This window comes from Stegostoma tigrinum, chromosome 36 (assembly GCF_030684315.1).
Source record: "Stegostoma tigrinum isolate sSteTig4 chromosome 36, sSteTig4.hap1, whole genome shotgun sequence".
In the NCBI taxonomy this organism is placed as follows: domain Eukaryota; kingdom Metazoa; phylum Chordata; class Chondrichthyes; order Orectolobiformes; family Stegostomatidae; genus Stegostoma; species Stegostoma tigrinum.
Genome location: NC_081389.1, coordinates 1,826,323 through 1,839,370, shown reverse-complemented (window position 1 = coordinate 1,839,370; position 13,048 = coordinate 1,826,323). Strand labels below are relative to the sequence as shown.

The following is a 13,048-nucleotide window of genomic DNA, read 5'->3' as shown; positions in this document are numbered from 1 at the left end:
GGTTATTGACCCCTCCACTAGTGGAAGAAGTGCCTTCCTATCCACACTATTTATGCCTCTCGGTCTTGTACACCTCTTGGGTTCCCCTTGACCCTTTGTTGCTCCAAGGAAAACAATTCCAGCCTACCTAATCCTTCCTCATAGGTCAGATCCTCCAGCCCAGCAATATCCTGATAAATCTTCTACCCCCTCTCTATGCTGTGGTGACCAGACTGTGTGCAGTTCTCCAGTTGTAAAGACCATTATGCTAGTCTGAATGTAAGTGCCTTCGTCGAAGACTTTACCTACTCCCTTATGTAATATAGTCTCCTCCCATCCATACAAATCACTGTGTCTCCTAATGCTGTGCTATCATAAAGTCATACAGCATGGAAACATAACTTTTGGTCCAGACTGTCCATGCTAACCATAATCCCAAACTTAAATAGTCCCACCTGCCTGTGCTTGGCCCATATTCTTCCAAACATTTCTTATTCGTGTACACGTCCATATGTCCTTTTAAACTTTGTATGCACATCTACCACTTCCTGTGGAAGTTCATTCACAAACCATTCTGTTTTTTTAAAAAATTGCTCCCTAGTGTCTTTTTTAAAATCTTTCTCCTCCCTCCTTTTAAAAATATGCCCCTAGTCTTGACGGCACTACCACAACACCTTAATTAGCTCTTGCTAAGTGCTGTTATGTATTTTCTGATCAGTCTGTTCAGAGATTGTTCTGTTGCTTTCTGGAGAGTGCAGCAAGGGTTTACCAGACTGATTCTGGGGATGGCAGTCTGACATTGAGGAGAGATTGACGTGGTTGGGATTGTTTTCGCAGAGTTCAGAAGAAAGAGGGGGTAGTCTCAGAGAGACTTACAAAATTCTAACAGAACTGGACAGGATAGATGCAGGGAAGATTTTCCTGATGTGTGCCCAGAACTAGGTGCCACATCTTGAGGATTCGGGGTAGCTGATTTAGGACAGAGGTAAGAAGACATTTCTTCACCCAAAGGGTGAGGAGGCATTTCTTCTCCCAAAGAGTAGTGAGCCTGTGGAATTCAGTACAACAGGAAGTAGTTGATGCCAAAACATTGAATGTGATTAAGGGGTGACTAGACATAGCACCTGGGACAAACAGGATCAAAGGTTATGGGGAGAAATCAGGATTAGGGTATTGAGTTAGACAGTCAGCAATGATTGTGAAGAATGATGGATCAGGCTCGAAGGGCTGAATGGCCTCTTCCTGCTCCTATCTCCTATGCTCCTATGAGATGTTATGACAGACCGCAGAAGCAAATGGAACTTCAGCCCAGACCTCCTGACTCAAAGATAAGAATGGTACCACTATACCACAAGGGTTCTTCTTTATACCCAGAAGTGCTATCTCAACAACTGAGTGATTTTTCCCACCAGCAAACTCACTGTGACTCTATTTTTGTTTTTATTTTCTCATTAAAGACCAACTACCACAATAAACTACATTGTTTGGCCAATTAGATATTTACATGCAAAGTCAATTAAGGGCAATGCAAACCGTCAAAAGGGACAGGAGGTACTAAATCAAAATAGATTTGGAGGGGCAGTAAAGCACTGCATCCCCTGTGGTGCCCAAGTTTCTCTAAAGTCACTGAGAGTCTGGCACAGTGGCTCAGCGGTTAGCACTGCTGCCTCACAGTGCCAGCGACCCAGGTTCCATTCCAACCTTGGGCGTCTGTGTGGAGTTTGCACATTCTCCCCATGTGTGGGTTTCCAGTAGGTTAGGTGCATTGGCCATGCTAAATTGGCTGTAGTGTCCAGGGATATCTAGGTTAGGTGCATTAGCCACAGGAAGAGCAGGGTGTGGAATTGTTGGGCCGAATGGGCTGTTTCCACACTGGGGATTCTTTGAAATGTAAATTCTGTGAAAATTGCCACAATCGGTGGTTACAAGGCCCCTGATAAATCTCATATTATAATCGCATTATGAGATTGCTGACTATTTGAAAAATACCCAATTAATACATTTAATATAGGCCATGCTAACTGACTAATTAACAATGAGAATATTGCATCATCAAAGCTGATACCATAATTGATTAATTCCAGAGAATTGGCATGTAGACTGAATGATTCTTGTATTAATCATCAACAATCTTCAATCTTCTGTGTTTCCAATTTTTTTTTAAACACCATCGCTAAAGCTGTCTGTTCTGTCATTTTTTAAATATATTTACTCCTACGATCAGGGTGTCATTGGGATTTATTGCCTGTCCTTATTTAAGGAAAGCAGATTTCCTTCAGTGAAGGACTTGTTTTTTTATTCACTTATGGGATATGGAGCACACAGATCATTTACAGGCTAGAATTTATTGCCCATCTCTTGATACAAAAGTGGATGGAGAAAGTTTCCTCATGGAGGCCAATGTAGAACAAGAAGTCATTGTTCTAGAATAAGCGGTGACAGATTTACAATAGAGATGAGGAGACATTACTTCTCTCAAAGGTATTCACTCCCCCAGAGTATCAAGGATGCAGAGACATTGAGTAAATTTGGGGGTTGGGGGGGGGAGACAGATTTTAAATGCGTAAAGGGTTGAAGTGCTATGGAGAGTGGACAGGAAAGTGGAGTTAAAGTTGAGATGAGATCAGCTGTGATTGTATTAAATTGCAAAGCAAACTTGAGGGGCTAAATGGCCTATTGCTGTTCCTAGTTCTTATATTCTTAAATGGAGCTTGAGGTTTAATTTCAATTTGATTGTCTCAAACGATGTGACAGTATGCTTCATCTCTGAAATGATGAGATTCTCACCAAGAACCACACCCATTTAGAGTCTCCCATGCAAGGTGCAGTAATGGGCGCACCAGCCTCGTTAAGAAGCTCATGGGTGTGACATTGAAGCAAGTTTCAATATAAATAGAGAATAATGACCGCAGGGTCATAAATGATGAACTATATGTTCCAGGCTGATAATATTTCACTGAACTCACGAATTCTGAGCACAAGTCACTGATCCTTCAGTTGCTTGTGATTTCCAGATCTATTTTAATGCCAGGTCAGTAGCAAGGCCCTCTTCCTGACAGGCTCAAACCTGCATCAGCCTTCCGAGTTACATTAATGAGTTCACTGCTCAGAAACTCATGCTGGACCAAGTTACCTGTTGTTATGAGGTACAAGCCAACTGGGGTACAAAGGAGTGTCACTCCTACTCAACAATCCTATCTAACAACTGTTTCTTCAGCCAAGTCATTGATACCTGATGTGAAGCTGGGTCCCGTACAAATCACTGGGGAAAATTATTTTTCACAGCCTGCTAATAAGGGAACAAACATTTTATGTTTATCTGAAATAATATAGTGTGGAGCTGGAGGAACACAGCAAGCCAGGCAACATCAGAGGAGTAGGCAAGTTGACGTTTCGGGTTGAGTCCCAACCAGCTCCACACTGTTTTCTCTGACTCCAGCACCTGCAGTTCCTGCTACCCCTTATGTTCATCTGATCTACTGCCGAGCCAATGACCAACTCACATGACAAGATTACTTTCACTCAATTTTCAGTAATAATTTTTAGTATGGAACCTTATTTAATGCTCTCTGGCACTGACACAAACAACATCTTCAATGTAGACACTCCCTCTTCCCTACCCCTCAGCTGAAGAGTTTATGAACTTAAACATGATCACTGGGCTAGTCGACCCTGACATTTTCACAAATTTGCACTGTCTCCCTTCAGTCAACTGATGTCCCATATTAATTCTAATAACTTCTCCCCCAGGGAGTTCAAGATGCTGCATTAACAAATGCTTTTATCTGTATGCCATAGTATGGTGTACTGGACAGTGACGGTAGTGGCTTCAATTTCTTTCCATCAAACAGCTGACCAGGAGGCTCCTGCTTTTATTGTCTGCTCTGGGATGGAACTTCAACCTGGACCTTCTGGTTTAGAGACTGGACACTACCAAGGCCTTCACATCTCCCCATAATTAATCTTAAAGTGTCAGCTCTGACTTCCTGCTTCCTATTTTCAATAAAAAAGGGATTTTTGCAATTTATTGAAACAGCCACAATCACATAACTTTAGAAAATTGCGATTAATGCAATTTCCTCCCTATTTCTGGTAATCAACAGGACCTAGAGATTTATCTATTTTGACGGTCATTTTCTAAAACTGCATCAAATTGACTGAGTTCCTCCTCTTGACTCGTTTATATTTCCTAGCATTAAAACAAATGCATTTAACAGGTCTGTCATTTGGTTAAGCATTTTACCTCTGTCACTTCAATTCATTCATGTGATTATAGGTATGCTTGATAAGTCCATCATTTACTGCCTTTGAGAACATATTGACTGAACAATCGCATCCTGCATGAAGGTACACCTCCAGAACAGATCTGCAATGATAAAGGAACAGCAATATATTTTCATGTCATGATGGTTAGTGACTTGGAGATTGTGGAGTTGCCATGCACCTTCTGTGGCTGCTAGCCAAGCTGCCTTGGCAAATTGCTGCAGACCACCTCATCAATAGTTGCAAGAACTACATATATTTTACTTGAAATAAACTGAAAAATGCAAGTTAGGTTTGCTATGTTCCAGAAAATAAACTAGTCTTTTTTTACAATCCGAAGCAAAAGCAAAACTGAGTTCACTGATTGATTGCACTAGTGAAGAGTGTGAATTTGAGAAGCTGGAGTTGAGGGTATTGAGACCAGTTGTCCCTGGTATGAAAGAAATCTGCCCAGCAACAGTTTTTGGATTGGTTTTAAGTGAAGGTTTTGTCACAAGAGAGCAGGGAACTCAGGAGTCTACAAGAGCCTATAAGGCAAGCCAGATCTCTCCCTCTCCGTGAGAGGAAGAAAACTAGCACGAAATGTCTCTGAAACGAAGAACTTCCAATGCAAGAAAAAAAACCTCAGTCTGACTGTGCTGACTTGAGGATCACTACAGTCAACAAACATTGTTGCCAAAAGGAACTGAGAAGTCACTTCATTCCACGTTTATAGTTTTGACACTTGGCTCATAGAATTTGTTCCTTTGTCTATATTTTTAAATGAATGCATGAATGTTTGGATTTAAAGGGAGTATGATTTAAGCTTGCAAATTAGTAATGAATAATCCACAAACCACAAATAATCCAGATTTGCCACATTGTAAGAGCTGACGTTTTGATAAATTTGCTTTTTTGTTGATGAAACCTGTTGTTTCTTTTATGAGATAGTGGTCACAGTCAGGCATTATGAAGGGTCTAGGCCCGAAACGTCAGCTTTTATGCTCCTGAGATGCTGCTTGGCCTGCTATGTTCATCCAGCTACACACTTCGTTATCTCACAGTCAGGCATTAACCATCTTGGAGATTAAAGTGGTTGTATTTCATATGCTAACTCATGGAACAATGGGGTTCAATTTCTTGTACATTGTTCCCTTCAGGATCATGGCAAACATTTAGGGGATCAGGGTGGGATCCTTGAATACGGACAATGTGAGACCTATTCATTCTGTACTGGCGCAGTGGGGCAAGAAGAAGAAAATCCTCGGAGCTTTCCAGCTGTCAAGTGGATGCTTTTTGCCTTTGGTTTTTGCCCACACTCCAGCAACCTACCTGGTATCACACATACACCTTCAATGTCCTCGTGCCCACCCCAGAAATGGTTAGTTTCTCATTCTCAGGTACAAGGATGGCAGACTTGGTCACTGATCATCCAATCAACATAGTTTTCACTTCCTTTGTTACCTTTAATCCCTTCAGGGAAAAAAAACTACACTATGTCTAACTCCTTGAAAACAATATTTTGCCGTTAACTGCTTTCTGTGGCAGAGAGAATTCCAGTCACCACTCTGCATGAAATTTTTCATTACATTCCTTAAATGGCATAATCCTTAGCATCAGACTGTGACCCCTGCAGATAGTGGCTCTCTCACTCACAATATCTAGCATTACAACAGCAGATGTGTAGATGGTACAAACTGCCAGGAGAGTGTCAATGGTGGATGCCAATTAAGCAGGCTGCTTTGTCCTGGATATTGTCAAGTTTCTTGAGTGTTCCTGCAGCAATCCCCATCCAGACAAGTGGAGAATATAAAGCACAAGTCACAAGCTTGGTGGCATAATGAACAGGCTTTGATGAGCCAAGAGGGCAGTTACTCATCAGTATTCCTGGCTTCTGACCTGCTTTATGGCCACTGTTTATACAGCAATTCCAGTTGAGTTTCTGGTCAATGGTAACCCCAAATCACCAGGGACTTAGTAATAACAAACCATCGAATGTCAAGGGGTAGTCATTACATTGTATTGCACTAGAGACTGTCACTGCCTGGCATTTGTGGCAATGTTATTTGCCACTTGAGTTCAAGTCTGGACATTTTCCAGCTCTTACTGCATTTGAAGATCGATTGTTTCAGGGCTGAAAGTGGTGCAAATTATCAGTCTCAAGCCTGGCATGGTTTTGAGTGTCAGCACACCATAATCAGAGCCTGGGCAGATGGAACAGATAGTATTTTCAAACCAGTAGCAAACTAAATTTAGCTATGATATTTTGCTCAAAAAATCCAAGACAGTACTCATCATATTTAAAAGGTGGCTGTTACAACAGAACAGCACTCTAAATGTGGGTTCGACTGAATTCCCCAAAATGGATTTTGAACCCACAACTTCCTCATCTCTTCTGCCTTGAAGGGGAGCATACAGTTGGATCTTCAACTTAAGTAGCTCCTTCAAAACAAAACAAACAAAAACCGGGAAAACCCAAATGCTGCAAGCTTAGTTCAGCTACAGTAGTGTTTAAATAAAATGACAGAGTTTGTTTAAGTTTGTTTAATATCAGAAGACCAGAAAAACAATGTTGCTCTCTAAACACTACCAGATATAGAAGTACATGTAGACAATTTAGAGATATTTTATCACATTAAACACCAGACAAATGACAAAGGAAGCCAGTACACATCAGTACATAAATAACTAAGTAACAAAAGTGAAGTCTGCATTGTCCACCAAATCAAGGAGGGGGAAAAAAAAGGCTCATATGTTCAGAAGATGTATGATAAGAAATAATGCAGTCTTTTTGTGAACAACCATTACAATGCTTTTTAATATTAAAATAGCTTTGATGCATTACAGAGTTTAAAAAAAAACACGTCACCCATCGTTTAGGATGTTTGACACTGCACACCACCTCTAGGCCTTTGATCTTCCTCATACGCTTCCCCACTATAACCTCTGTGTTGCTCTTCTGAGACACATTCTGTTAACTCCACAGGTTCCATGTCGTCAGTGACCATTAACTCTTGACGTGGTGGAAGCAAATCCTCCAATATTGCCAAGTCTTGTGGTGGAATCCAGCCATATGGTGGAAACTTCACCTACAGGTGAGGGAATAAGAAGTAAATGAAGAAAACAAATCCCAAACCTTTCTTTCAGTCACCACTTTATTCAGTGATTATACTTACAGAGAACTGAATGATCAGCAGTCCTTTCTCAAATGGATCTCTGTAAATAGGCATCCCTTCATTACGAACACATTTAAGGCTTCCAACTTTTATAACTTCACCTAAGAAGAAAATTTAAAATAAAATGAAAACTAAAACATTAGACCACTTGACCTAATAAAAACTTTACTGATCTTCTAAAGCAGTAGAAGAGGGCACAACAGTGGATGAAAAAAGGCCATAGGAACATAAGGAACAAGAGTGAGCCATTCAGCACCGTTCTGCTCCACATTAAGCAAGGTCACGACTGATCAAACATTCCTCACATCTACTTCCCTGCCTCTCCCCATAACCCTCAATTCACCTACTGATATGAGACATGTATGTCTTAAATGCACACAAAGGACTCTTGCCACAGAGCTGTGGGTCAGAAGTTCCAAAGATAACTCTCAATGAAGATCCTATGAATTGAAATGACAGCCCTTTATCCTGAGACTACACCCTCTAGTCCTAGACTCTCCCATAAGGGGAAACATCCATTCACTATCCAATGAGTAGAGTCCCAACCTGTTCAGCCTTGGTTACAGACAATCCCCCTGTCCCAATGAAATAAAACCTTTCAACAAACAAAAACAAAATCTGCTCACAGTACTCCAGATCTGGTCTCTCAAGCAACCAAGACCCAACATTCCATTAGCTTTGTTTTATGCTCAGTACTCCCAGTCCCTTTATGTGGCAGCATTCTTCAGTTTTTTTCCCCCCCTCTATTTAAATAATATGGTTTGTGTTCTCCCTTCCAAAGTGAACTTCACATTTTGTTTACGAATTCTAGTTGCCAACCTTTTGTCCACTTAGTTTTGCAATATCCCCTTAAACTATTTGTATCCGTCTTGCAACTTGCCATTCCATCTAGGTATTGTTTGCACATTTCGCTACAAGTTAAAATGCAAGATAAGAGGCTGTGCCCATATTGTATGCAAATAAACAGAGCAATGAGTGAGTAATGAGGCATTTTAAAAAGAACAAGTGAATGCTTGGAGGATGAGATTTCAGGGAATGGAAGACTAGCTTGACATAAAAGACAACATTTGTTTTGTAAGGCAGGCCTAAGACAAAAACTCTTTAAAAGTACATTTACACACGTTATTAGTTACAATGACCTGAAGGAATAGACAACCATGCAATGATATAGCAGAAACAGTCAATAATTACTTATGGTTCAAAGAAGTGAATTTTAGGATATTAGAACCAGTAGCAGAATCTAAGTTGCAGAGCTGATTGCTCAGAAGTAACAAAGAATTTGAATTGTGTGTCAATTTGGACCTAGGAACCAAGTAACAAGAAATGCCCATTCCGTTTCTTGCAATTTGTCATTCCAAAAAGTACTGGTTAATCTTTGCATGTTAGCCTTGGTTCTTCAATTACTTAACAAAAAACCTTCTCTAGATCCCTCTAGTTATAAGGAAACCAACTACAACATCAAATGTAGCCAAGGTAACACTGGTATCTGTAAAGTCAGAACAGATAAGCCAGTGTTATGGTAATTTACTCTTTGTTCATATTTTGGTAGAGGAGAATTACTGTATAAACACTGTCTCAGCCTGGGATCAAGTGAATTCCTTGACAAGTATAGGGAGTATCTGAGTACACTTAAGAGAAATCAGGAGAGCTAAAAAGGGGACACAAGATGGCTCTGGCAGATAAAGGTAAAGGAGAATCCAAAGAGATTCTATAAATACATGAAGGGCAATAGATCATAGAATCCCTACAGTGGGAAGAACAGGCCCAACAAGTCCACACCAACCCTCAGAGTATCCCACCCAGACTCATCCCATCCACACATCCCTGAATACTGTGGGCAATTTAGCATGGCCAATCCACCTAGCCTGCATGTCTTTGGATTGTGGGAGGAAACAGGAACACCCAGAGGAAGCCAACGCAGACACAGGGAGAACTTGCAAACCCTACAAACAGTGAAATATCCACCGGTGGAACTGAACCCTGGTCCCTGGCACTGTGAGGCTGTGATAACCAATGAGCCACTGCGCTGCCCTCAGTGTGTGGGTGAGGGGGTCCACGTGGGGGGAGAAAGCTCCAATGGACAAGCTTACTGTGGGGGGGTGAATGACACCAGCCTGAGTGGTCTCATGATGCCTTTCAGTGGCCAGGGAGCCCTGCATTCTGCTTGCTGTAGACAGACCTTGACACCAGGAAGCAGGAGGATGCGAGTGCGTTTCCCTTGGATACATTTTTACCCTCCAGGGATACAAAGTAACTGCGAGAGAACTCTCCCTGGGGTTGTTCCCTCATTTGGAGATCTCCTCCCTCTTTTACCGGTGTTCAAGCCCACCTCTGTCTTTTTTGAAAGAATCTTTTCTTTGTGACTATTGCTTTCCAACACCACCACCCCTCAACCCTGCCAACAGCTTTTATTTGTGAAGAGCCTGTTTAATGGCTCCATGAAGGATACTATTGACTTTAAAAGATTAAGTGTTAAGAATCTAAGATGAAAGGAAAGTTAGAAAGTTGAGCATGCCTAATAACAGGCTCTGTCATTAGAAAATGCAGCAAGTGAAGCATGGGAGCTACAGCGGATCCCAGTAGACTCCCTCACCTGTTTGGTTGAGCTTGGGGAACACCACTTCAGTATAGGCAATCACAGAACCTCATAGGCCAGCCCACAGCGGAACCTCATAATCACTACCACCCCACCTCTGCCAGTTGTCCCACTGTTCCCTCCACTTCCTCAGGATGGCTTCTGTCAGAAATGGCCTCTAGAGTGACAGGTACATTCTGGCCATTGATGTCGGCTCCACATCCATCAAGTGCCACATGTATGGCCCCACTGCCAAGATCACAGGGTCGAGCAGCAGACCAATAAAAACGTATCCCAAGCCTGGTTGGGTGGTGAATCCAGATGAAATGTTCGAACAATTTGCTGCTGTTGTTGAGGCAGTTGAAGATTCTGGACTGCACATGAAGCAGACAGTCATTCTTCACATTTCAACACAGACAGCAATATTTGTCATTTGGGACAAAACGACAGGAAGACCCTTTCATAACTATTGGCAAGACCTACGAGTGGTTGATCTTGTCAGGTTGTGGAACAAGTCATTACTACTTTGGGTGGTTCATAAATCCAGTGGATTACTCCATTTTCTGAGCAGGAAGAAGTGCTTCTTAGCTGAGAGTGATCATATCTCAAACGAGCATATATCAATTAGTTTATCCTGGGTTCTCTGGAATATAAAGGTTTAAGATGCTGTCACTGAAGAAAATTGCTTTTTTAGTCATATTGATACATGGTTGCTATACTAACTGAGGTAACTTTGATTCAGAGATAGTGGGAACTGCCAATGCTGGAGAATCTGAGATAACAAGGTGTAGAGCTGGATGAACACAGCAGGCCAAGCAGCAGGAAAGCTGTCATTTCAGATCTGGGCCCTTTGCTGAAGGGTCCAGACCCAAAATGTCAGCTTTCCTGCTGTGTTCATCCAGCTCTAAACCTTGTTATCTCAAAAGGTAACTTTGGCCTTGAAGGCAAAATGTCAAGTAACCTTAATCTAAAGGGCACTGAAGCAGCAAACTCAGTAGTGATTTGTTCAATTGGTTTGAAAAAAAAATAATTAGACAGGGAGAGAATATGGCCTCTTAAAGATCAAAGACAGATGCCACACGTTGAGAAATGTACAGATGCTAGGAAATTTGGGGAAAAGTGATGTCTTGAGGAGTATCCACATTACAGAAGAGGTGGTGCTGGAAGACAATGCATTATGGTAGATAAATCCCCGGTACCTGATGACTATATCCCAGGACTTTGTGTAAGGTTAGGGAGGAAATTGCAGGGTCCTAGCAGAGATATTTGTACAATCAACAGCCACAGGTGAAGTGCCCAAAGACTGAAGGGAGGCTAATGTGCCACCATTTAAGAAAGGTTGCAGCAGAATGCCTAGGAACTACAGATCAGTCAACCTAAAATCCATGGTGGTTAAGTTATATTAAAGAGGATTCAGATAGGATCTATGGCATTTGGAGAAGCAAGGACTAATTTGGGATAGTCAGCATGGGAAAGTGTCTCATTAATTTGACTGAGTTTTTTAAGGGGTGACCAAGAAAGCGAATGAGGGCAGTGAGGCAGACAGACATTGTCTACATGGACTATATCAAGGCTTTTACCAAAGTACCACATGGTAGGTTGTTGAGCAAGGTTAAATTTCACAGGATCCAGGGAGATCTAACTCATTAGATACTAAATTGACCTGACATTATAAGACAGAGGGTCTTATAGTACACTGGTACAGTGTTGTTTTTCAGACTGGAGTCTTGTGACCAGCAGTGAACCACAGGGATCAGTGCTGGGTTCACTGTAGTTCACTATTTGAGTGATTTGGATGAGCATTTAGCAGGTATGGTTAGTAAGTTTGCTGAAGACACCAACATTGGTAGTATAGTGAAGGTGGTTATCTGGGAACGCAATGAGATCTTGATCAACTGGGCCAATGGCCCGAGGAATGGCAGATGGAGTTTAATTTACAGAAATGCAAGGTGTCAAATATGGCAAACCTGGGCAAGTCTTACACAGTCAATAGTTGGGCACTGTCAAATGTTACAGCAAAAAGATTAGGGGTACAGGTTCAGAGCCCCTCACAAATGGAGTCATAGGTAAACAGGGCGGTGCATACAGCTATCAGGATGCTAGCTTTCATTGGCCACAGCATGGAGTATTGAGTTGGGATGTCTTGTTCAAGCTGAGGTCACAGTACCGGGTGCAGCAAAGATTTACTACCTGGATTAGTAGGTTTGAGTTAAGGAGAGGTGAATAGGCTGGAATGTTTTTCCCCTGGAGTGTAGGAGACTAAGGGGTGACCTTACAGAAGTACGCAACATCATGACGGTCATAGGTAAGATAACTAGCCGACAGCTATTCCCTGTGGTAGGGGAGTTTAAAACTAGTGGGCATAGGTTTTTTTCTTTTTTTTTGGCAGGGGCGGGGGGGGAGAATGTTGGGGGTTGCTGAGTGTGTGGAACAGGCTGCCAGAGGTAGTGATGGAAGCAATTACGATGTTGTCATTTAAAACACATTTAGACAAGTGCATAGATGGGAAAGGTATAGAGGGATAGGATTCAAATGCAGGTAAATGAGACTATAGAACATAGAACATTACAGCACAGTACAGGCCCTTTGGCCCTCGATGTTGTGCCGACCTGTCATACCGATCTCAAGCCCATCTAACCTACGCTATCCCATGTACGTCCATATGCTTATCCAATGACGACTTAAATGTACCTAAAGTTAGCGAATCTACTACTGTTGCAGGCAACGCGTTCCATTCCCTTACTACTCTGAGTAAAGAAATTACCTCTGACATCTGTCCTGTATCTTTCACCCCTCAATTTAAAGCTATGCCCCCTCGTGCTCGCCGTCACCATCCTAGGAAAAAGGCTCTCCCTATCCACCCTATCTAACCCTCTGATTATTTTATGTGTTTCAATTAAGTCACCTCTCAATCTTCTTCTCTGTAATAAAAACAGCCTGAAATCCCTCAGCCTTTCCTCGTAAGACCTTCCCTCCATACCAGGCAACATCCTAGTAAATCTCCTCTGCACCCTTTCCAAAGCTTCCACATCCTTCCTATAATGCGGTGACCAGAACTGTACACAATACTCCAAGT

The 13,048-nt window shown here is 41.9% G+C and overlaps 1 protein-coding gene across 1 annotated transcript in view; it reads right to left on the bottom strand.

The window, feature by feature from the left end:
• Window positions 1-6,783: 6,783 nt before the first annotated feature.
• The window catches only part of LOC125446926 (dnaJ homolog subfamily A member 4-like), a 33,784-nt gene continuing 27,519 nt past the window's right edge, over window positions 6,784-13,048 (bottom strand). Inside the window, exons 7-8 of the mRNA XM_048520940.2 lie at window positions 7,398-7,498; window positions 6,784-7,310 (exon numbers count right to left, since the gene is read on the bottom strand). Coding sequence (XP_048376897.2) covers window positions 7,098-7,310; window positions 7,398-7,498 — 314 coding nt within the window. The 3' untranslated portion in view covers window positions 6,784-7,097. The remainder of the gene's footprint in view (window positions 7,311-7,397; window positions 7,499-13,048) is intronic.